The sequence below is a fragment of the Gymnoscopelus microlampas genome (genome assembly GCF_963454915.1).
Source record: "Gymnoscopelus microlampas genome assembly, chromosome: 11".
Lineage (NCBI taxonomy): Eukaryota > Metazoa > Chordata > Actinopteri > Myctophiformes > Myctophidae > Gymnoscopelus > Gymnoscopelus microlampas.
In genome coordinates, this window is record NC_139948.1 from 54852669 (window position 1) to 54879501 (window position 26833).

The 26833-nt window shown below is 43.8% G+C and overlaps 1 protein-coding gene across 1 annotated transcript; it reads left to right on the plus strand.

The window, feature by feature from the left end:
- Positions 1 to 337: 337 nt before the first annotated feature.
- On the plus strand, positions 338 to 26355 carry LOC311054878 (uncharacterized protein; the record flags this gene model as incomplete). Its single annotated transcript, XM_084070874.1, has 6 exons — positions 338 to 440; positions 2232 to 2296; positions 3117 to 3215; positions 24022 to 24160; positions 24780 to 25001; positions 26017 to 26355. The coding sequence occupies 6 exons, from the start codon at positions 338 to 340 to the stop codon at positions 26205 to 26207; spliced, it is 819 nt and encodes a 272-aa protein (XP_083927000.1). The 3' UTR covers positions 26208 to 26355.
- Between the last annotated feature and the right edge of the window lie 478 nt (positions 26356 to 26833).

The following is a 26833-nucleotide window of genomic DNA, read 5'->3' on the forward strand; positions in this document are numbered from 1 at the left end:
ACCAGCCTTAAGGTCAGTAAATCCCACCAGCGTCTCTACTTCTTGCGGCAGCTTAGAAAGTTCAAGGTCAGTAAAACAGCTATGATACATTTCTATAGGTCAGTCATTGAGAGCGTGCTCACCTTTTCCATGCTTGTCTGGTACGGCAATACAACCGCACAGGACAAGACACGGTTGGAGAGGGTTACACGTCAGGCAGCTAGGATAATTGGTTCGAGCCTTCCATCGCTGTCATCACTCTATCCCACTAGATTGGTGAAGAGGGCTAAAAAAATCATAGCCGACCATTCCCATCCAGCCCATTACCTTTTCAATCTCCTCCCATCAGGTAGGAGATATGGCAGCATTGGGAGTAGAACCTCCCGTTTTAGAGACAGCACATACCTCCAAGCAGTCAGGCACCTTAACGACACTCTTGCACTACAAACACAAACTAGACGGTATGCACTTTAATTATGCACTTTAAAAATTGCTACATAATTGCACTAAGCAGTTTCTTCTACTGTCTGTACTGTATACATGAGCCAAAGCTGCAGCTTGGTCCTGGTTTGGTTCTGTTTCTTGTGTCTCTTTTTGTTCTTGTCTTTGTGCTGTTGTTTACTGTGTTGTCTTGTATGTGAGAGGAAGCACCAAGACAATTTCCTATCAAACTTGTTTTGAAATGGCAAATAAATACTTGAACTTGAACTTGAACTTGATTCAGAACATAAGTATGCTCTTTGTGAGCCATATAGAACAGAGTTTGAATCCAACTCCTATAATGTATTGCATGTCTCCTCTCTGCCCTTGTTTCATGTCTCTCTGTAATCCCCTGTTGAAGAATAAAGCATGAAATGACAAAACTTAATCTAACAGAAAAGGTTAGGTTGGAATCAGGTGATGGTGAAAGTACAAGCTATAAGAAATAAACCCAAAAAAAGACAACCTAATTGGTGAGCTTTAGAGGCGCTCAGATGCAAATGTTATTACCTGGATAGAGCCAGGCTAGCCGTTTGCTCCTCTTTCCAGTCCAGTCTATTAGCTAACTGGCTGCTGACTGTAGCTTGTGTTACTGTACAGAGTGAGGGTGATTTTCTTACTAAAATAACAGGAAGTTGTATGGGACATACACACACACACACACTCTCTCTCTCTTCCTCACTCTTATTTTTGTAATCTTGTCTTTCAGCTTAGGGTACCCCGCCACACTCTATTGTGTTTTTCTTGTGCATGCAGTACAAGGTTTACAGCCTCATGGACAATACTGTTTTTACAAACCCTCTTCTTTATGGGGGTATCTTGTGTCGCTGTATATTTGCACATACGATGTGTCCTCTGCATTTATTCCATGGCGTTTGGGGAGCAATAACGTGTTAAGAGTCTTGCTCAGGGATCTATTGCTGGCTTGGCCTGGAATCGTACCTGGAACAACCAGGGACAGTATTTTTTTTTAAAAGTGGGTCATTTTATCGTCTACTCTGGCTTTTGGGAGCACCCCGGACAGTTTTTAAGTTGCTTGCTTCAGTATTTTGATATTTGATATTCATTTTATCAGACACGCCCCTTTCCTATACAAACTCATTGTAACTTCAAACTCCATTTTAATTTTTGTGTGTGTGTGTGTGTGTGTGTGTGTGTGTGTGTGTGTGTGTGTGTGTGTGTGTGTGTCGACCCGCTCTCACTCTCAAGGCGTCAAGATCTGCTTACTATGGCAACTACCTGTAATCACCACCTAAGCAAGTTCATAATGGTGAGTTATCAAGCAGTCAGCAGTCACACAACATAATATTCTGTATATATATTTATATGTTTAAACATCTGTGTTGTGTCATGTGTGTTTTATCACATTATCTTTATGACGTGTTTGATGAAAGTGTAAATTAGGACGGTGCATTTAGCTTTAATCCCTTTATTTTATCCCTGGGTCAGAGCAATGCATTACATCTAGGGATCAGCTGAAAAGAAATCAAACATGGGCGTGTTGGCCACTGGGAAATGTGGGCCAATTCCAGAAAGGCCGCTCCATTCCAGGCCGACCAGGCCGGCCGTTAAAAAAAAACGGCCGAAATTAAGTAAAAAACGGCCGAAATTAAGTAAGAAATCCGGCCGCACACCTTGCAGGCCTCTCTATCTTTGATTCCCATGCTAAATTAGGGGCCCCTGAAATCAAACATTTCCTTACATGGGAGGTTACAATAGTGTCATATGCTAATAACTTCAGTGCCTTGTGCATTTCCTACTGTGTGTTTCAGCTGGGATGTCAGGATTTGGTGCTGCCCATTACCACAGCTCCAGGCCCCACAGCGAGCAAGTGCAAGTACTGGTATGATACCCTACTCTTTCACTACACTAACGTTTAGAGAGACGGGGACACAGAACTCAATGAATACTATTTGACACATAAGTAGGACTTACAATGCAGATGTTGTGTTCAGACATCCTGTGGTAGTTGACAACAATATGCTGCAACATCAGGTTGTGTTGCTACTCCCAAACTATAGAATACAGAAGTCCTGACGTCACTCGTTCATCCCCTGGGTCCTAAAGTAATTTCTCTATGGAGAATAACATTGTGTCATCTTAGAATCGTCTCATATAAGAATTGTGGTCCAAAAATAAACAAACTGTCTCTGTGATATTATCAGGGGGGTGGCTCTGTGACGAGCTCCACAGACCCAAGCCTCCAGCCACAGTGCATTACAGGTACAGATGATATATAGATCTATTAACAGACCCAAGCCTCCAGCCACAGTGCATTACAGGTACAGATGGACCAATACTATATACAATATAATGATGTACCCATAGCATTGTGGTTGGAAGGATGGCGGGGGGGGGCTGGTGGTGGCTCTGCTTGCCCTGTTTAAAACCTGATATTTACAAAACGGAGGATGGGAAGGTGATAGTGGAAGACGAGCTTTTAAACTTTATTGTGGTAAAAATGAAGGCACTAAGCCAGGATGAAACTTAACTGTCTATGAACACGAACATCTCAGTTGTATCTTACAATGCGCGAGGCTGCGTGTTGGCCACAGTGAATCTGATAAATCACGCCGTATCGTTGTGGACAGTCTGTTAGAGAGGTGTGACATTTTGTGAGACATTTTGTTAAGACCTTCCAGGTCTTGTGTGTCCAGGAAGGTCTCCTGGACACACAAGACCTGGAAGGTCTTAACTCCATCCATAAGGACTTTCACGGGGCGGGGGAATCCACCACCGACCTGTGTTCTAAAGTGGTACGAGGGAGGATACCAGGGGGAGTTGCCACTCTGTGGAACAAAAAATATGAGCAGTTGGTTAATGTCATTAGATTAGGAGTGGACTGGGCAATTGGAATTGAACTGTGTTGTAGCGACAAAAAGTGAATCATTTTGAATGTCTACACACCATATGAATGCTATCAGAATGAAGATGAGTATCTTAGCAGAATGGCATTTATTATGTCTTTCATCCAGGATAATCCTTCCACCTGCATATATGTTGTTGGTGACATGAATGCTGATGTGTCTGATGCTAACTCCTTATTTGGAAAGCATTTAATGCAATTCTGTGTAGACAGCGGTTTGATTTTGTCTAGCAAAGTACTTTTGCCTGAGAAGAGCTATACTTATATTAGCGAGGCTTGGCACACTACTTCCTGGCTTCATCATTGTCTCTGTACAGTAGATGCACATGACTCTATTGATAAAATGGAGATTGTCTATGATATGGCTACCTCTGACCACATACCATTTTGTGTGGTGTTAAATACGGGCAATTTACCAGTGTTGTTGCCTGTGGATAACAGCTTATGTGCAGGGACAATTGACTGGGCTAAACTGAACAAGAGAGATCTTGATAAATAGGTTAATAGTTCTGATGCCTTGCTAGGTAATATTAAGGTGCCAAAAGATGCTCTATTGTGTCGAGACATGAACTGCAGAAATGTTCAACACTGTAAAGAGCTATCTACCTTGTATGAGTCTATTGTGGAGTCACTCTGTATCTCCAGCAGGCCTCTCATCAAACATAGGCCAAAAGCATGTAATGCTAAGCCAGGGTGGAACGATCACGTCCAAGAGCTTCATGCAGAGGCTAGAATGGCTTTTAAAAGATTGTCTGAGTCTGGCAAAAGTAGACATGGCCCTCTGTTTGAGTATAAAAAAACACACTAATGCTAATTTTAGATATGCCCTTAGGTTTATTGAAAGAAATGAGAATGTAATGAGGTCAGATTCACTGGCAAAGAAGCTACAAAAGCATAATGTGAATGATTTCTGGAAGGAAATTAAAATGATAGACAATTGTAAAACATCTCTTCCATCAAATATAGATGGAGTGAGTGGTTCTGATGAAATGTCACAGCTATGGCAGAAACAATGTTCTGAGCTGTTCAACTGTGTAAAAAGTAATCTGGTTGTAGTGGAAAATGTAGATTTTAATGATGAGGTGATTGTTACTCCTGCTGAAATTCATGAAGCAGTTTTGAAGCTATGTGATAATAAGGCCTGTGGTCTGGATAAGATAACAGCTGAACATCTTAAGCTAGCCAGTAAGAAACCGTGTCCTCTGGTTGCTATGTGTTTTACAGGTTATTTTGTTCATGGTTTTTTACCTGTTTCCATGCTCTCTGTTGTGTTAGTGCCGGTCATTAAAGACAAAGTGGGCAAGTTAAACAGCTCAGATAACTATAGACCAATAGCCTTGGCCTGTGTTTTGTCCAAAGTGCTAGAGACAATTCTACTGAGTAGACTTGAGAGGTTGATCATGTCTGCTGATAACCAATTTGGATTCAAACGGAAACATGGGACTGATTTGTGTATTTTTGCACTTAAAGAGATTTTAGATAAATATAGTAGGCAGAATTCTACTATGTTTGTATCTTTTATTGATGCCTCTAGGGCCTTTGACCGCATTAATCATGAAAAGTTATTCTTAAAACTGACGCAAAGAGGGGTCCCTAGTTTCTTGTCAGAATGTTGGTGTTCTGGTATGCTCACCAGACAATGAGAGTGAAATGGGGGAAGTCAATATCTGCTCCTTTTCATGTGACCAATGGTGTCCGTCAAGGTGGAATTATTTCTCCTTTCCTATTTAATGTTTATATGAATGATTTATCATTGATGTTAAATGCATGTGGGACAGGGTGTAGAGTTGGTGACTCGTTAATTAAACACCTGATGTATGCGGATGATTTGGTCATCTTTAGTCCATATAGTGCTGGGCTACAACAGCTACTGAGGATATGCTCACAGTATGGCTTTGATTTTAATATAAAATACAACGCTAAAAAGAGTAAGGTCATGATTTTCCGAAGTACGGAAGACAGACAATCTACCTTTCCTGACTTCTATCTGGCTGGCACTGCCCTTAGTGTGTGCAGTGAGATTACTTATTTGGGACATATTATCTCCAATGACCTAACAGATGACAAGGACATCTATAGGCAGCGGCGTAAGCTGTATGCCCAAGCAAACATAATGTTTCGCAAATGTAGCATGCAGGCCTGGAATTTCGTCATTTTAGGGGCAAGGCCACTTGGCCTTTGGTGTTGTAATTTTTTGGAGGGCACAAAGGCCAAATGCCAGGGCAGGAAGGCCATCCAAAAAAAAAAAGTTTTTTAAGTCCACGGAAATAATGCATTTAACTTGAAGGTTAAGGATGATTGTATTTTAATATATTATAAGAATTGTATAACTATCTGTGAAATATAACCCATTTATTTCACAAAATAATGTGTTGGCAAATGACCAATATTCGGTTATATAGGTCTCAATATGTCACATTCAGCCCTGGACTTCATTGACTGAAGTAGGGGTCACATGAATCACATTAGATTCACAGATTAGGGGTCTTCAACCTTTTCAGGCCAGGGACCCCCAAACTGATGGGGTGATGGAGCAGGGACCCCCTACCTCGTAGGGTAGGTAGGGGGTAGGCTACTATATATATCATATATTTATGTATAAAATTGTGTTTTATATAAATACACATGAAAAAATTGCCTGCTCCTACGCACAGGTTGACCCAGTAGGTGTGCAAAAGGACCTTTCTCAGGGGCGTCAATTGGGTATGGCAAGGCATGGCAGGTGCCATACCTTGGCTCCAGAAAAAAAAAGAGAAATAAAATCATGAATAGTAGCCTAATGCAGGTGTAAGACCATTGTGTTTGCATTGTGTTATAGGTATAATGCATAGTTTCTATGCATTTCAGGGGTTTTGGGGGGGTTGACCCCCTAAAAAAAAGGATAGAAGTCCCTTATTTTAATCTCTGGGAGTTGGCAACCCTAACCTTGCCATACCTTAGCTTTTGCTGAACTGACACCACTGATCTTTCTCTACAAAATATGTATAAACATACCATGTTATTGTGCATTCATTACTAAGCTATTAAAATATGTCATGTTATGTTTAAAGACAAAGTTACATTTTTGGAAAAAAAAAGAATGAAAAAAAGTTTTTAAAGTTTTTAAAAACAAAAATATTTTTTAATCAAACAACAATTTCGCGGACCCCCTACAGTACCTTCGCGGACCCCCTGCAGTACCTTCGCGGACCCCCTGTTGAAGACCTCTGGTAGAGATTTTGTCTTTTCCCCACAAGTTATTTTCATTCAAATGAAATGTGATTGAACTTGCACTAATAATGACTTTAGTTGATTTTTCACTCTTTAAAATATAGTATTTCTTAATTATTAATAATTACAGCTTGTAGATTGGCTATTTTCACGATTTTAAATTGTTTTTAAATAATAATAAAAAAGGAACATACAAGATTTCCAGTTTCCACCCCACAGCCATAATATATAGCCAATATATGGTTCTGTATGAGTCAGTTTTTGCACATTTCATTCTATTTGGCTACTATGCCTTCATATGAATTTCATGAGCCTGGGTAGGTCACCCTGGCTTGGCGGAGATATGCCCTGTTGCGCACACTCCACACACTGCGCTGCAGGTGAAAGTAATTCACTTAACGAGGGCTGTGTTGCGCACCAACAAACGGACTAAAACTGTCACATTCTAGCTGTTGAAATAAACTTCCCAATTAGAACATTGTTGACAAACGAACAGATATGGATGTGGTTTGCAAAAGGAATATATATTTCTTGTCCATCAGAGCGGTGAGGTCACTCTTTTGTATGATATTGATAGCCTAAACTTTTAATTTGTCTGCAGTTATTCTGTTGCTTGCTTTATATTAAGACTCATCATTTGGGGATTTCGCTGTATTTTATTAGATGTATTCATCTATATTTTGCTGTTGAAAAAAACATCGGGGCACATCGGTCTGTAGGACTACGGAATCCTCTCTCTCTCTCTCAGGCTAGAAATCAAACCTACCATTCAACAGTCTGCGTTAGATTTATCTCCGGTTTGGCCCGGTAATGCTTTTGTGTCTATTACACGGTGTTGCGGGATTCCGAAGGTTCATAGGAGGCTCAAAATCAAACCTACCACTGTGCATGTTGTAGCTGCGCAGCTCAACCAAAGGGACTGGTGTCTAAAAAAAAACGTATTGACAGGAAAATCGCGCAGAGGAAAAACTGTGAAATCAGTTGCTGGGCGCAGCTGGGGCACCACGGCCACTGTGGCCGTGAAGGCATGTCATTATTCGAGGGGCACACGGCCAATGAGAGGGGCAACGACGGCCATGGCCGCCGTGGCCGCCGTGAAATTCCTGCCCTGGTAGCATGTGCTCAGTACCTGTGAAGATCTTTCTGTTTACTTTTGTACACCACTGTATACTGTCCACCTTTGGAGTCGCTACAGGCAAGGCAGCATCAGACGCCTTACAGTGGCCTATAATGACTGCATGAGGCTGCTGCTGAGAGCTCCAAGAAGCTCCAGTGCAAGCCAGATGTTTGTTAGTGTTGGGGTACCCACCTGCTCTGCTGTGCTACGTAACCTTATGTATAGGTTTATGTGTAGAGCATCTGAGTCAGTAAATGACATAATCACTGTAATAACGAACCCAGCACGCAGTGCTGTAAGGTTCACCTCTAGACTGTGGAACCATTGGCGCACATGTCTGTATGTCAGAAACTGAACAATGTGGGATATTTGCAGTTTTTTCTTTCTTTTTTTTCTTCCTGTTTTTATTGTGTGGTGTTGTATTATTGTGATATGGATCTTCCTAGGTCTGAAATGAAGATTGAATTGAATTGAAGTACTCACAGTTTTTTTACTCAGGTAAAAGTACAAATACTGCTGTGTAGAAATACTCTGTGTTATTAATATTATTAGGCTTTGACTCTTACATGGGCCAGTTTTGAATTGCAGCCATCTGTAGGTACTCTTTTAGAGTAGTTTGGAAGGAGTATAATGTTTCACACTCCTTCACGACTTTTGGTAGGGCATTCCACATTTTTGTGGCAAAGCAGAGATCCCTTGCCAAATCTGGGTTGAACGTGATCAGTGGAGTGACAGGTACATGGGTGTCTTTGTGGTGTAGTGTATCTTGTAGACCAGGCACATTGCAAGTTGCTGTATTCTGTCCTCAACCCTGAGCCATCTGACCCTAGAGAAATGAGCAGGGGTTAGATGAGTCGTAGATGTTTAAGGCCAAGGAGTAGCCTTACTAGTTTGTTTTGGGATGTCTGGAGCAGTGGCGTGCACAGACATTTTGAGGGCCAGGTGCTCAAGTAAATTATACTTTTTTTTTTGTTTACTTGGTCTGCTCTTTTTCCCCTCTACACCTATACCTCTTTGCCAAAAATAGCCGATCTACAAGCTCACAACGCCTCGCAGCGCGAGGCGTTGTGAGCTTGTAGATCTGCTATTTTTGGCTAAAGTTCTCCTCAGAAAAGCGATGCTAAGTTTCGAGTGGTTATGGTAAAAAGAAAAATCATATCACATAAAGATTTGGCGGACCCCCTGTAGTAACTCTGAGGACCCCCTAGGGGTCCCGGACCCCTGCTGTAAACTTTTTTTCAAAAGGGCACTTCTGGTCAAGAGGGCAAAGGGCAGGTGCTCTAGCACCACCTAGAGTCTATCTGTGCACGTCCCTGGTCTGGAGCCTTGTTTTTAAGGCCTTTAGTGGTGTTGTGGTACCATGAGGAGCATGCATAGTCGAAGTAACCTTGGATGAGTCTTCCTGCTAGAGTCCTCAAAGTATTCTTACTGACCAGAAAGGAGATCCTATACAAAAAACGTGTTCTTTGGTTGACTTTTTTGATGACTCTTGTTACCATGTTATCACTGGAAAGATCTGGCTCTTCTGTAGGTTATTTCCTCTTATCGTGTGATGACATCGTCACCCACTTGAAGCCGTGGACTAGTGGCGCTTTGTGTGAGCTTGTAGATCTGCTATTTTCGACAAGCGACACCATTGTTAGACAAAGTATGAATCAGACATTTTCACGTCAAGGACCCCCTACATTGATATGCATTTGGACCCCCGTCTGAATAGATGTTGTGCCAGGAGGGCCCCCAACGAAAGATTTGTGTTTAAAACTTTCAAACATAATTCAGAAAACACAAACCATGAATGTTCAAAATGTAGATCTGCTGTTTGTGAGATTGAACCCATGACCTTTTGAACATGTAGAGAGCATCTTAAGTTAAGACCAGGAACACATCTGTGTCATTTTAGCTATAACCATTATCTTATACTTTGGCTATTCAAAGATATCAGCTCATAGCACGACACTGGCTGCGTTTACATGGACAGGTTTATTCCACTTCAATTCGGAATGAATGCTCATTCAGAATAGAAATGCTCATGTAAACGCATCGGTATGGCCATACCGGTCTGATCCCAATGACATTTCATTCGGGTTTGAAGGGCTGGTATATACCTATAGAATCGGGCTACGTTGCCCATGTAAACGCACTGGTATCAGACTGGTATACATTTGTTCTTTTGCGCATGTGTCATTGGCTAGCGCGGTGACGTCCCCCGCCCCCAACCTGGCCCGAAGCACTCTGCGCATGACCAGAGTTCTATTCCTGAATGAATGCTTTGCTCATGTAAACGATTGAGGAACAGGAATACTTTTATTCAGGTGCCATGTAAACAGTTGGGTATACATTTCTATTCGGAATGAGTTCATTCTGAATGAATAAATATTGTGCGTGTTTGTTATTTTGATCATAATTTGCCTGTTATCTCTCCTGTCAATGTGTTTAGTTATAATGATGTCACTAAGTGTGTTTAGTTATAATGATGTCACTAAGTGTGTTTAGTTATAATGATGTCACTAAGTGTGTTTAGTTATAATGATGTCAGTGTGTTTAGTTATAATAAATGTATGATTCATTGTGTCTTTGTTTTGTATCGACTGTGAAAGAATCAATCAATCTCTCTATTGATCTATTGAAAATATATTCTGCTTTAATACATCTGGTTTGTGGTCTTGCACTGCCATCTGCTGGACATCATGGAGATCTGCACCTGTGAACTGCATTAAAATACACAGCAGTCATGTCCTTTAATACACTGATGGAAGAAGTACTCACTGTTTTTTACTCAAGTAAAAGTATCAATACCGCAGTGTATTGTATTGTGTAGTGAAATACTCTGTTACAAGTTATTCTTATTCTTATTATCTAGAGGAATCTCCTTGTGGCTTTTAATCTTGCGACTGCAAACTGTTCCTGTTCCCAGATGACTCGGCTCTGCTGGTCTCGGACAGGGACAGGCTGCAGGTTGAGAAAACTCTCAGCACTGAAATCAACAAGATCTGCATCTGGCTCTCCGACAACAAACTTTCATTACACCAGGGTGAAACTGAATCCATCCTCTTTGGGTCCAACCCTAACCTTAGCAAGGCTGAAAGTTTCACGATCAAAGTGGGTGATGATGTTATCACAAGAAAGGAGGAAATTACCTACCTGGGTTCCATCTTGGAGGCAAACCTCTCAGGTAACAAAAACGCAGAAAGAACGATCAAAAAGGTCAACCAAACAACACGCTATTTGTGGAGGATTGATCGTCTAGTCAGTAAGAATACTCTGAAGATTCTTGCAGGGGCCCTCATACAAGGTCATTATGATTATGCATGCACTTCATGGTATCACAACACCTCCAATGCCTTAAAAACAAGGCTCCAAACATCCCAAAACAAACTTGTAAGGCTACTTCTTGGTCTCAATCACAAAACCCATCTAACCCATGCTCATTTTGCTAGGATTGGATGGCTTAGGGTTGAGGACAGAGTACAGCAACTTGCTATGGGCCTGGTTCAAGATACACCACAACATTGGGATCCCCCTGTATTTGTCAAAATACTTCCAAAATGTTAATGAAGTCCATGATCACAACACCAGAGGCAGCTCCACAAATCATGTTCAACCCAGATTTGTCTCAACAAAGGGAATGAACTCGTTCTCATGCTATTCATCAAAAATGTGGAATGCCCTACCAAAAGGAGTAAAGGAGTGTAAAACCCTACTCACTTTCAAAACTGCCCTAAAGATACACCTTCAGGAGGCTGCAATTCAAAAATGGCCCCTGTCCAAGTCCTAACCTAACCTACCCCCCTACCCCCCCCCCCCTCTCTCTCTCTCTTTCTTCTTTTGTACATATTTTTCACTTTTCATACCAGTAACCTGTAAACTGATTGTATGACATTCTGTATAGTAGTGTGTATATCTGTCTGTCTCTTATATGTCATCATGATGTGTGTGCATGGGGATCTCATCTTAAACAAGCTCAGTGCTTAATGAGCTTTCCAGTTTAGTAGACCTTGTATTGTGAATCTGTACTGTTATGTACTGTCATGTACTGTTCTCATGTCTTACTAAATAAAGTACATCAATCAATCAATCAATCACTGTCCTATCAGGATATCAATAAAAGACTGTTGTGCTAATAAAGTGTCGCTCGCTCTCATTTTTGAAGATGTATTTGATGTTGCCTATTAATAGATTATACATTTCATTGCTGCTCTTTTCTCCCTCTACACCTATAACTCTTTGCCAAAAATAGCCGATCTACAAGCTCACAACGCCTCGCACTGCGAGGCGTTGTGAGCTTGTAGATCGGCTATTTTTGGCTAAAGTTCTCCTCAGAAAAGGGATGCTAGGGTTCAAGTGGTTAATATAAAAAAAGAAAAATCATATCACACAAAGATTTTGCGGACCCCTGTAGTAACTCTGAGGACCCCCTAGGGGTCCTGGACCCCCTGTTGAAGATCCCTGGTATAATGTATAACATTGTGTTTCATATGTATAGACATACGTACCATGTTGTGCATTCAAGCTATTCAAATAATAGATTAATATATTCATTCATATCCACTGCCATTAGTAAACATACTTTACTAACTGAGAAGAATGTAATACTATCAACAATCTACCACACTTTAAGTATATTTTGATGCCGATACTTTTGTACTTTTACTCAAGTACATTTTCATTACCAGACTTGTACTTGTAACAGAGTGTTTCTACAATTGCAGTATTGATATAACTGATTCATTGATATTCATTGTTAAATACATATTACAATGTATGTCTATTATTATTATTATTATTGCTGTTATATATTTCGCTAAACTTCTTCTTTTTAACTTTTAAATGAGTGAAATGACGTTTGCATTGAAAACAAATGTATCTATTTTTGGTTCGTGCTTGTGTGTGTGTGTGTGTGTGTGTGTGTGTGTGTGTGTGTGTGTGTGTGTGTGTGTGTGTGTGTGTGTGTGTGTGTGTGTGTGTGTGTGTGTGTGTGTGTGTGTGTGTGTGTGTGTGTGTGGGTGGGTGGGTGGGTGGGGGTGTGGTGTGGGTGTGTGTGGGGGGAAGGGGGGCGGGGCTTGTGTCGTGTTCGTGTCGTGTTTGTGTGTGCACGTCATAGAGTTGTTTGGGTGCGTGCGCATGTGCGTGCGTGTAACAGCGTGTGTGTGTGGGCGGGGGGGGGGGGCTGTGCGTGCGTACACGGGAGAGGGCATTCCCGGGGATGCCCTCTTGCATGTACGCATGTCTGCTTGTCAGACCAATCACAGCCCTTGCTGTGTTGTCCCGCCCCTTAACTACGCCGCTCTTGCAGAGCTCGGCTCAGTTCTCAAGGTTTACAGCGGATGCTAGGTCGCTCGATACTAGGTCTCTCCGGTCGATGATAGATTACTATTGGAAACTGTTCTACTTGATTTCGGTTCATATATCACTGATCTACTTTCATTTCGTCGTATTTTGTCTGAGGTGAGTAATATTACTTGATATATACTTTTTTCCCACCTTTATTACTTTATTTTTATTTTTTCCTGCCTTTTTTGGACTACATGAACGTTCAGATTTCAAACACAGTTTTTATCCCATGGCCACGGATGTTATAATTATGTACGGGCCATCAGAAATAGCCGTATCTTCCGTATTGTTCAATAAAAACGCATCTTAATCCGATCGGTGGCCATTTGCTCATAGCTGGCACACTCTATCAGAGTGCAGTACACCTACCAACCGATGGGTAATGCAGTTGAAAGCATGGCGGACATGCTGAGAAAATGGCCACCGATCGGATTAAAATGCTTTTTATTGAACAATACTGAAGATACGGTTACTTCTGAAGGCTCGAACAGAATTGTCACATCCGTGGCCATGAGGTAAGAACTTTATTTGAAATGTGAACGTTTATGTACATGTACGGGCCTTAAATGAATTAAGTGCAAACGCCAGGTTACGTTTGTTTCAGGCCCCAGGACTCTGTTGGTTTGTTTTCATAAACTGGTCACAACCGACCTGTCCATAACAATTCATTATACAACGCAGAATGCAGCTTTTAATCAACATTGCATTTGTTATATCTTGTCTGTTAAAATTGAGCTGCTAAAACTAACTTTAAGCAGCCTCTGAAACTGGGTTAAAACTAACGGCTATAAACGTATGCCTACAACTTCCGCATGGCAGTGACGTAAATGATTACATTATCAACAGTATTGCTATCATGTTTATGTATTTACCAGGGACACAGTGCACATTAATCAACATGTTGGTTTTCACATCCGTGTAATGAACCAGAGTTAGCCAGAAGCTAGCTTTCATCTGTAGTCCCTGAGCAGGCTGTTAAAAGTGCTGATATAACTATTCATACATAAACGGTTGTATTAATACCATACAAGACCAGTAGACATAGTACAGGAGACAGAACAATGATATTTTATATGTTGGTGGACTTTACTGAGACAATGGCAAACAACGTGGCTTTGACTCAGTATAGAGTAACATGAGTTTAACTCTAGAAGGAGATGCTGTTGTAATTTGACTGTTTTACTAGCAGTAAATAGACATTCATTTGACGCACTGTTTGGTTCAACAAGTGTTTATCTGCACCGAGCATTGTACTGGGTTGACTAATGTTAGAGGACGCCGTGGCTTTGCGGTTGTTTTCATTAACCTGGTTGCTTGTTTCTCTGAACCTGGCAACTGCCATGTCCGCTTATTGTAAGCGGATGGTCGCGCTTCTTTTGGGGCTTGTTTTGGGGTTGAAAAGGACCGTAATGAGAGTAGACGGTACACGGTCGGTCGTACCGTGTCGGTCGCGCATGCGCGCCACTCTCAATTGTATATTAGGATCATCATATTTATGATTATGTCCACATTTGCCTCTAAATTGTGGAGAAACTGTCGATGCGGAACCAAACTGTCAAGCAATTGTTTCCGCCCAGACACGTTTCACTGTCGCACATGTCGAAAATAGCAGATCTACAAGCTCACAACGCGTCGCGCTGCGACGCGTTGTGAGCTTGTAGATCGGCTATTTTCAAATAGACTATGTATAAAATAAGGCTAAAGTGGTTAAGGTATGTTTTATAATGTAATAATTTATATCTTAAAAGTAACTAGTAACTAAAGTTTTCAAATAATTGTAGTGGAGTAAAAGTACAATATTTGCCTCTGAGATGTAGTGGAGTAGAAGTAAAAGTATTGGAAATTGGAAATACTCAAGTAAAGTAGAAATACCTCAAAATTGTAGGCAAATAGGTTTTATAAAATGTTCATGAATAGGAATTAATATTCACATTTATATTCATGAATAACTTTGGTTAACTAGAACACTGACCTGACTTACTTGCAAATCTATGCCCACATCAAGACTTTATTTTAGTCTAAATATTTGTCCCTTCCTGCTCCAACTTAGAAGGACAGAATTGTGTAAAGTGGGCAGGGATCACGATGTAATCTATTGGTTGCTTCATGCCAGTGTTAGACTTGATTTAAGACGTAGTGCTTTTCCAGTCAGAAGACAGATTGAAAGAAGCTGTCTGATTCAGTACACACTGTGCTTTTTATATCGTCAAAATTGCCTTCTGGTGTCCAGATGCTTCAGTTATCACAAAGCAGCTGAATGCCGTAAATAAATCCCCTCTTCTTTATTCTTTGCTTTTTCATTTAGCAAGGATTTTAAGGATGCACGATTTTGGCCGATATCCAATTACCGATTATTTATTTCTTGGTCAAATTAATCAATACTGCTATTTCTCTTTTCGTCTATTACTATTATAGCCTACCCTGATTTGTTTTTCCCTGCATCAGGCTTATTACAGTTATTCATTTAATATTATGTCGCAGATTGAAGGGTAGATGGAAATATTCTTTCCTTAGGGCGATCTTAAACACTAAGTGTTTACACAACATGACCGGCACTTTGGCTACCATAGTCTGTTGGACACCTGTAAGGGGGAGGAGGAGAGTTTGCTTGTTTGGACAGCAGCATAATTCCCCATGTTCATCAGCGGTGACCATGTATCACACAGACTATGAAATCATGTCCGTTAGAGCGGTGGTTCCCAAACCTTTTAGCTCGAGACCCAAAATAAATCTTATGTCTCGCCGTGACCCAAACTAGTGAAAATAAGAATGATGAAAAAATGAATGAATTCAGAATAAGAATGAAAAAAAGATGCGACATGTTGCGAGCTTGTAGATCTGCTATTTTCACAAATTCTTAAAAGTACTTTTCCCCCTCTAATTAATGGATTTTTAAATGTATTTGTATGCTTTTGAAAAAAAGTTTTTTGTTGGGAATGTTTTGATAATCTTTTGAAATAATAAAAAAATTAGGAAGTTAGGAAACACAAAATAAACATATTTTTTGACCCATATGTGACGGTGGCCAGGTTGTCACATGTAACTTGCCACTTCTTTTTAGAATGCTGACACTCTTTACTTTGTCTCAATAATAAATAAATAACAATACACATTAAACTCACAACAATAAAATATCAGTTGCACGGTAAAGTGCGGGGTGCGTAATTACTGTGAGAATAATACTGTTTGTTAGGTACTGCAAGACTACGCCACCTTTTTATTTAAGAGGTAGGGTCCTCTGTAACACTCTTTCTTAGGCTATTCACAGGTTCGAGTTTACCCAGGTAAGTACAATACTTTTAAATGAGAACAACACTTCAACACATATCCCTTGGAGAAAGCTGGACGGAAACAGGTTTGTATAAAAAGGTAATCTATTTTATTAAGCTAATACAGTGGCGTCTATAAGCCATAAAATATTGAAAAGCATAAACAAAATATAACACTAATTCTAAAACCTCAACCTCCTAATGCGCCCACTAACTAACTAAAATACAGGAATACAGACAATCACCAAACACTAAAAACAGACAGGGCTTGTGCAAACTATAGCAAATAAATAATGAATTTAGCGTTAAAGTGCCAACTATTACTGAAGCAGTAAAGTGCCAAGTGCCAATTCAATTGCTATATGTCATATACTCATCACGGTTCAATGCAAAAGGTGGGAATGTCCTTATATGGGGTTTAACTGGAGCGGGGGTTTAGGCCAGGAATCACTGTCTCTTCTTGTCTTCGTGCGTATTGCCTGCAATCATAGAAACTAGAACCAGTTCATCTGTTCAGGTATATTTCACATATGAGGTTTAGGACCGTGGGTTTATAAAGGTAACGTTGCATAGAAGGACACTTACTCGCCCGCCAGACTGTACGTCTGGCTTTGAGGGTGTGAAGCGCGCAACGTTATCGCCACTGGACCTCTCCTCCGTTCCTTGGTTCGTCTGTCTGTCCTCCCCGTCTCTGCTGCTACTGCGCCGTCTGCTCACCGTCCGCTGCTGGTGGCTTGGTACGTGCCGCGATCACTGTATTCCCCACCTCTGCTCCGTGGTATGTCTGCTCCTCCTGTGCACAACCGTCCCTTCTGGCTGTCACTTCCACACTGCCCTGTATGCCTGTCTCTCTGCTGTCCAAGTGGCTCGCGCTCACTTTTGAATAAGGTGGGCCACACCCTACTCCGCCCTCATTCGCTCTGCCACCAGCGTGACCTGGGGACATTGGCCGTCCGCTGTCACAAGGCCAATGTCACACAGCCTATAGGGGAGTCCAATGTCAAGTGGCTCGGGGACCGGGGGGAAATACATTGTCAACCATAAAACATGCAGTGCAGAAATATAGTTAAGAGAATGATGTTTTTAAGTGCGTAATACAGGTTTTTCATCATCAATAAAAAATGTTACAATTTGGTTTCACCCCCCTGCTTTGACCCTGTCACATCCCCCCCCACTTTTCCGTTGCCAGTCCCTGCAACTGTCCCTAATCATGTCCATACCTCTGGGGTGGCTGGCCTATATTTGCTCTTCCCGAGCGCCGTGGCTCATCTGGTGCTCTCGGGACGGAGAGAAACCCATAATACTGCGGCGTTGTTGCTTCTACCTGCTCGGGCTGCACTACAGCTGGGGGGTCCTCGTGGGGCGACCTGGGGGCTACACACACTTTCAACGCATTTCTATGTATGGTCTTTTCTCGCCCCCCCTTCTCGGGTCTGACTCGGTACACCAACCCCGTAGCTCCCACCTGTTCCATCACTGCGTAAGGCTCGGGGTCCCACCACGTACTCAATTTCCCCTGGCCATCTCTCTTCCTATTTCGAATCCACACTCTCTCTCCTGGTAATAGGGGTTTAATACCGGCCCTACGGTCATAAACCTGCTTTCTCCTCTTGGCCGTTTCTCCCATCCTCTCCCCTGCGGTCCTATAAGCTGTCGCCATTCTCTGTTGGTGGTCCTGTACCCAGCCACCCACTCCCATGCGCTCTTGCGCTGACTGCACTCCTAACTGGACATCTATAGGGCGCCTCAAATGTCGGCCAAACATTAAGTAGGCGGGGGCATAACCCGTAGCACTATGGATCGTGTTGTTATAAGCATGAACTAACTCGGGTAAGTGCTCATTCCATCTTCCTTGTTTATCAGTGTCTAGTGATCGCAACATGTTCAGTAATGTCTGATTAAATCGTTCCACTCCACCGTTCCCAGCCGGGTGGTACGGAGTGGTGCGACTTTTTGCAATACCATAAGTCTGACATAAATGGTGCATTAACTCGGACTCGAAGTTGGGGCCTCGATCTGAGTGGAACCGGGCCGGACAGCCGAACGGCTGGATAATATGCGTCCATAACGCACGGACAGTGGTGTGCGCAGTCTGGTCTCGGGTGGCAATAGCCCAACTATAACGGGTGAATAAGTCAGTAGCTACCAGAATGTTTTGCCACGCATCAGCAGGCCTACCTAATGTGAGGAAATCAATGGCTATTACTTCTAGTGGATATGAGACTTCAAAGGGTTGTAAGGGGGCCCGAGGCTCTGACCTGTTCCTCTGCAGGCTGCAGGCGACACAACCCTGTTGTAACTGACGCACCGCTCCCTCCATGCCTGGCCAATAGAACCGACGTCGCAGCTGGGCCAAGGTCCTCTCCAACCCAGCATGCGCCGCGGCCGTGTGGATTCCTCTCCATACCTCCTCTCTGCGTGAACCTGGACAAATGATCTGTGAGTATTGTTCTTTGGTATAAGGATCGGTCACCTTCCTATATAACACATGATTTCGTATAATCAGTTTGTTCCACTGGCGTAACAGTTGCCGCGCTCCCCGAGTCCAATTCTTCCTCTCCACCATATTAGGGGCTCTCCCCCGTTCCACGCACCTCTTCACCACCTGCACATCTGGATCCCGATCCTGCGTCTCTCTCCACTCATCCTCCCGGGCTGCTGGCGTCGATTGTACAGCCGCCACATCTACAGGCTGCACTGGGAACCGCGATAGGGCATCAGCGTTGTCGTTGTTTTTGCCCGGTCGATACTTGATGTCGAAAGTAAACGACGCAAGTTGAGCAGCCCACCGTTGTTCCACAGCTCCCAATCTAGCCGTTTGGAGATGCGCAACAGGGTTATTGTCCGTGAATATTGTGAATCGAGCGCCAGTGAGATAATCTTTAAACTTCTCGGTCACGGCCCATTTAAGGGCCAAAAGCTCCAATTTGAACGAGCTATAATTTGCGTCATTCTGCTCGGTCGGGTGGAGACTGCGGCTTGCATAAGCTATTACACGTTCGTGACCGTCTTGGACCTGGGCTAGAACCGCTCCCAACCCACGGCCACTCGCATCAGTGTAAACCACAAAAGGCTGTGTATAATCCGCATACGCTAACACCGGGGCTTGTGTGAGGGCACTCTTTAACGCATCAAACGCCCGCTGGCACTCCGAAGTCCACTCGACTTTACACTGGTGGGATTTTACGTCATTTGGGATTCCTATCAATAAGTTGTTTAAGGGTCGTGCTATAGCAGCAAAAGAGGACACGAAACGCCTATAGTAACCCGCTAGACCTAGAAACGCGCGGACCTCGCGGACCGTTGAGGGTGGTGTCCAGTCCCGCACTGCCACCACTTTCTCCGGATCGGGCCGCACTCCCTCTTTGTCCACGACATGGCCCAGAAATTGCACTTCCCTCCGCAGAAGTTTGCATTTGTCTAACCGCAGCTTCAGTCCATGTCTCCACAGGCGTTGGAAGACGAGCTCGAGGTGCTGTAGATGAGAGGAGAAGTCAGGTGAATATACTATAATGTCATCAAGATATACCAGCAAGGATTCTGTCACCTGACCACTCAGACACTGCTGCATCAGCCTCTGGAACGTCGCGGGCGCATTACAAAGCCCGAACGGCATGCGTTGAAACTCGAACAGGCCCAGCGGGGTCGTAAAGGCGGTCTTCTCCCGGTCCCGGGGATCCATTCCTACTTGCCAATACCCGCTGGCCAGGTCTAACGTGGAGAACCATTGCGCCTTCGTCAGGCTGGTGAGCGTCTCTTCTATCCTGGGTAGGGGGAAGGCGTCCTTGTGCGTCACGGCGTTAAGTTTCCTGTAGTCGACGCAGAACCTCCAGCTGCCATCTTTCTTCTTGACCAGTACGATAGGTGCCGCCCACGGACTGCAACTCTCCTTGATGACTCCCTTCTCCAGCATCTCATTCAGGAGGGTCTTCATCTCCCGGTACATGGAGGGCGGCAACGGCCGGTGTCGCTCTCGTATGGGTGCCGCGTCTCCGGTCGGTATCTGGTGTTGCACGACGTCCGTCCGTCCGAAATCCTCGTCATGGATGGCGAACACCTTCTTCCACCGACACAACATCTCGTGTAACTCTCTCTTCTGCGCCTCCGGCAGGTCATCACGCTCCGTCAACACTTCCATCTCTTCGGGCAGGGTCTTCAGTGGTCCATCATCTTCCACACTGATTACGGCCACTTCCACCTCTCCGTCGGTCCCCAGGGACAGGCTCAGGTCCCTGCCGCCTCGGACATCCGCTTCTTCCACCGGGTACAGCCTCCCCAGCTTCTGGTGGCGGTCCAGGACCAGACTATATGCGTGTGGGTTGCACACTCGTATGGGAACACGTCCGTGGCGCACCGTGACGAGGGCACGGGCCACTCCCAAATCTTTTCCATCCGGCAAGGCTTCCATCAAGGCCTCGTAGTCCGCTCCATTTGGTCCTCTCCAAGCGCGGCCCCAGATCATCACTTCACTCTGCGCGGGGATTCGAATCTTCCGCCGGCCGACCGGCCACACATAACCGATGGACCCATCTTCGTTCGTCACTGCCTCCACCCTCCTACAGGTGGCGAATGCGTCCTTCCACAGCGTCCTTCCCTGCTGACATGGAAACACAGGCCTCCCAGGCCATTTAAAGAGGGCATGCCATACAGTGTTCACGACATTCATCCCAATAATCAGCGGTTGAGTACAATGTTCATCTTTCACGATTACAACTCCTCTCCCTGGGATCTTCATTCCCTCCAGCTCTAGGTCCAATATGGCATAGCCAGTGTACGGTAAGTCAAGACCATTAGCGGCGCGTAATTTAAAAACAAGGGGCCCATTTCCCAACGTTAGGTGTGAGAATTTTTCCTCAAATAAGCTTTGCTGCATTAATGTGACTTGTGACCCAGTATCCAGTAACCCCCTTAAGTGGACTCCTCCCATAGTGATCCCAATAGTCGGACAGTCCCCAATAAACACTTCATTAGCCCTTGATCTGGCGAGTGCGCGCTGCACCCCTGTCTCCCGGACCTCGGCGACAGGGCGTACTAGTTTAAATGATTGGGGTCAGATTTACAAAAGCGAGCAATGTGCCCAGACTGCCTACAGCTCCTACAGATCGGCCTACCTCCCTCATCCCACTCGTTGCGTTGGTACGGCTCCCGGCGTCGTTCAGATGGAGGCGAACCGCGAGGTCGTGTATCGGTGGTGTTGGGTCGAAGGAGCGGTCTGATCTCTTTCATGAGCTCCTGCGTAAACCCCTGCATTTGCGATTTGACGTCTTCCATAATCTCCTGTTTCAGTTTCTCTCTCCATTCAGATTCCTGTGAGGGTGTTGGGATAGAGACAGGTTTAACAGCATGGCACAAGATTTCAGCAGTCCCTTCTCTTCTATGTTCAGTGTCTAGTAGGAAGGCCTCATTTTTTAGGGCGGCGAAGTCTTCTGTGGGGTTTCGACGGGCATATATTCTTAAGGCTTGACCCAGAGGGCCTTCAGACAGTCCTACAAGTAACTGCTCTCGCAGAATGGCATCGGAGGGAGCGGTGTCTGGGTCGAGCCGCCGCAGCCCGCAGAACAACTCTCTAAGCCTCAAAATATAAGCCTGCACACTTTCGCCTGCGCGTTGCGCACAGCCATAGAACAAGGCACGAGCTTGGGAAGCAGAAACAGATGTTTTATACAACGTGTCTAAACATTTAAAGACTTTGGCCACTGTATTGCGATCTTCCTTGTCAATTACACTAATTTGTCGCTTAGCTTCCTCAGTAAGGGTCTGTACTACAAAAGCAACTTTTTTCTCCTCTGTTAAATCCTGAGTGCCCAATAATCCTTTAATCTGTTCTCTCCATTCCCTGTATTTCTCCTCACCTTCTATGCCCGAAAACTTAGGTAGCCACGGTGCCCCTGGATACACTGGCATCATCATCATTACTTTCTTGATTCAACCAAACAAAACAAAACAAAAAGCAGCAAAACAGCAAAATTTCAATACAGTTTCTCTTAGGGATTTTGTGTTGTTCTCTACCCAGTCCTGCCGCGCTACGCCAAATATGTGACGGTGGCCAGGTTGTCACATGTAACTTGCCACTTCTTTTTAGAATGCTGACACTCTTTACTTTGTCTCAATAATAAATAAATAACAATACACATTAAACTCACAACAATAAAATATCAGTTGCACGGTAAAGTGCGGGGTGCGTAATTACTGTGAGAATAATACTGTTTGTTAGGTACTGCAAGACTACGCCACCTTTTTATTTAAGAGGTAGGGTCCTCTGTAACACTCTTTCTTAGGCTATTCACAGGTTCGAGTTTACCCAGGTAAGTACAATACTTTTAAATGAGAACAACACTTCAACACATATCCCTTGGAGAAAGCTGGACGGAAACAGGTTTGTATAAAAAGGTAATCTATTTTATTAAGCTAATACAGTGGCGTCTATAAGCCATAAAATATTGAAAAGCATAAACAAAATATAACACTAATTCTAAAACCTCAACCTCCTAATGCGCCCACTAACTAACTAAAATACAGGAATACAGACAATCACCAAACACTAAAAACAGACAGGGCTTGTGCAAACTATAGCAAATAAATAATGAATTTAGCGTTAAAGTGCCAACTATTACTGAAGCAGTAAAGTGCCAAGTGCCAATTCAATTGCTATATGTCATATACTCATCACGGTTCAATGCAAAAGGTGGGAATGTCCTTATATGGGGTTTAACTGGAGCGGGGGTTTAGGCCAGGAATCACTGTCTCTTCTTGTCTTCGTGCGTATTGCCTGCAATCATAGAAACTAGAACCAGTTCATCTGTTCAGGTATATTTCACATATGAGGTTTAGGACCGTGGGTTTATAAAGGTAACGTTGCATAGAAGGACACTTACTCGCCCGCCAGACTGTACGTCTGGCTTTGAGGGTGTGAAGCGCGCAACGTTATCGCCACTGGACCTCTCCTCCGTTCCTTGGTTCGTCTGTCTGTCCTCCCCGTCTCTGCTGCTACTGCGCCGTCTGCTCACCGTCCGCTGCTGGTGGCTTGGTACGTGCCGCGATCACTGTATTCCCCACCTCTGCTCCGTGGTATGTCTGCTCCTCCTGTGCACAACCGTCCCTTCTGGCTGTCACTTCCACACTGCCCTGTATGCCTGTCTCTCTGCTGTCCAAGTGGCTCGCGCTCACTTTTGAATAAGGTGGGCCACACCCTACTCCGCCCTCATTCGCTCTGCCACCAGCGTGACCTGGGGACATTGGCCGTCCGCTGTCACAAGGCCAATGTCACACAGCCTATAGGGGAGTCCAATGTCAAGTGGCTCGGGGACCGGGGGGAAATACATTGTCAACCATAAAACATGCAGTGCAGAAATATAGTTAAGAGAATGATGTTTTTAAGTGCGTAATACAGGTTTTTCATCATCAATAAAAAATGTTACAATTTGGTTTCACCCCCCTGCTTTGACCCTGTCACACATACAACACGACCCACATATGGGTCCCGACACACTGTTTGGGAAACGGTGGGTTAGAGTACCTCTTTCTCAAGTGGTATGGTAACGGCCGTCTCTCTTTTGTCATGAGGCGGATCGCTGCTTGGAACAAGATAACAATAAAATCAACAGCAAGGGAAAAGCTGCCATTCAGCTATTGATTTTGTGTCCAATATTGTTTGTTCTGAAAATAATAATAAATTGATTGTTTGACTGTGCTATGAAATCTAGCAGCGCAGGTATGGTTTTCAAATGGCCTATACTATAAACATTGCTTGTGGTGTTTGTCTTCTGCAGGACACATATTCGTATGTGCGGTCTACAGCCCCGGCTGTCGCTTATGACCCCAAGCAACACTACCAGCAGCCCATCGCTACATCAGCTGTGGCCGCAGCACAGCCCCAGCCCACAGTGGCAGAGTCCTACTATCAGACAGGTACGTTCAACTCGCCACTGACTGGACTCGTCATGGTGAAGAAAAGTCCTCCTAGAGCTGTCATTCTCAAAGCTTTTTAAAAACTTTGATGACCTCCAGTTTGGTGTGCATTAGGCCAGTGGTGCTCAAACTTTTTAATTTCAATGACCCCTCATAACTCTGAGAGTGTACAAATGGAACCAAATGGACCCGTACGGGTCCATTTGGTTCCATTTGTACACTCTCAAAAGTTCCAGACCTGTACGTGTCCATTTGGAACCACCTCAAGGAACCCTGAGGGTCCCTGGACCCCACCACTGCATTAGGGTCAATTTGCTTCCATTTGTACAAAAAAAGGTCAATCTATAAGTGTGGTTCTCACAACGCTTGTATACTCGGCTACTTTTGAAAATGTTTCACAATGACCCGACCACAACAAACATTTATTTCTTAAAACATCAAAGAGTCACGGCACACTCATGGCTGCTGATGCCAAACCAGTTTATTAAGGACAAGAGAACAACAAAAACATGTGTTGTTTATATCCCACATGGTTTTTGGATAATGGATATGTTTTGTGTTTTGTGCAACCTTTAAAAAAAAGTCATCATTTTGTACTATTCTCTATTTCCCCACATAGCCCCCAAACCAGCGTACACGCAATGTATGACGCCGTACACCCAGACCCAGCAGACGCGCCAGGTGACTGCCATCAAACCGGCCACGCCCAGCCAGGCCACCTCCACCTTCTCCATCTACCCGGTGTCGTCCACCGTGCAGCCCGTACCCTCTGCTGGAGCGTCCGTAGTGCCGTCGTACTCCCAGAGCCCGACCTACAGCACCAACGCTGTCACATATTCTGGTAAGGAAATGCCCGGCCGTCACCCACACATACAAGTTACCCACACGCTAAACCCAAACGTAGTCGAGCAATATAGTAGAATGTGAGCTGCAGAAACACATTTAATTGATCTGGGTGCCATCGTTATAATAACCCATTAAAACCGGGAAAGCATCTGTCATTTTAGATTTTAGCTGTATAGCAAAACACGTTTTAAGAACACTTAAAAGATCTCTCAATAAATGTTCAAAAATAGCAGATGTACAATCTCACAGTCATCACTTCGTGCCGCGCTGCGAGCTTGTACATCTGCTATTTTTGAATAATTTTGAATGGATGCAACGTGTTCATTACTTTGCAACGTTCCCCATACATAGGCTGTCGCTCGTATTCGCTTGCGCAAAATTCACTTCAGTCGAACATAATTATTCAACGTACGCGAGTTGTCGCATCGGGCGTAGATGCAGAATCTTGTCACTCAAAACACAGTTTAGCTAGACTGCACATTTTAGAATGGAGGAGGAAGCCAAAAGTTCCCAGTGTTAAACACTGACACATTTGATTTCTTTCTGAGATGCTGTGGCTTGTAGACTTAGAATATGCTCTATGCACAGCAGCCATATTATCACTTCTTTCATAGGTGTTACCAATGATACTAATGAAGGCTCTGTTCCATTTAGTGTAGCACAGTGGTTTCCCACGACCCCCATAACTCTGAGAGTGTACAAATTTACATACATTTGTACACTCTCAGAGTTACACACCTGCAAGGGGCAATTTGGAAGCCCATGAGGGTCCCTGGACCCCAACTGTAGACCCACTGGTGTAACAGAGTGTTTCCAGTGAGCCAACATGCACAATATCAGCACCCTGACTCTGTTTGACCAGAATGGAACAGAGCTTTCATTAGTATCATTGATAACACCTGTGAATGTCTTCATAATATGGCTGCTGTGAATAGAGCCTATTGCTATCTTTAAAAAATATATTTGATTGAAATGCATTTCTTCATCACTGCCCCATTCCTGCTCCATAGGTACGTCTTACTCGGGCTACGAGGCTGCCGTGTACTCTGCTGCCTCCACATATTACCAGCAGCAACAGCAGCAGCAACAGAAGCAGGCGGTGGCCGCGGTAGCCGCTACAGCAGTATATGTGGTTTCTACACTGTTACAGGTGGTCCAAATGCTGGCGACAGAGCTCCCGTCTGTGAGGAAAACCAGCTAACCACAGAAACCCAGTGTCGTGAGGCCATTGTATATGTGGCTGTATGTATGTATGTATGTGGCTCTTCAACTGCCTTGCATTAACCCACTAAGACCTGAGGAAGCGTCTGTGTCACTTTTTCATTTGAGCTAAAAAGCATTATTTTACACTTTGACTATTCAAAAATAGCAGATATACAAGCTCATAGCGCGGCACCGAGTGCCGCGCTATGAGCTTGTAGATCTGCTGTTTTTTGAAAATATATATTCTTTTAAAGCGAACAATAACTCAAATCTTTGCTTCTGGGGGTCCATGGAACAAAATATTTTGAGACGGGGGTCCGCGGCCAAATTCATATCATTTTGGGGGGTCCTTTACATTTTGCAGAATATAAATTATACAGCAGAAAATGTCCTTATGGTTCATCTTGCATATTGTGGCAATAAAAGTGATTCTGGAGGCTACCTAATCGTGACCAAAACATCCCATTGCGATCCGGCTCTAAACTGTTTGCAAACGGTGACTAATTTTAATAGCAAGACTAATAAAGTTCTCTTTTCACAGACTGGGACCAGTGTCCAGGGGCATCTGGACAGCATCACAGAGAGCCTTCAACCCTATCTGCTTGCTGTGGGTATCCAGAAGAG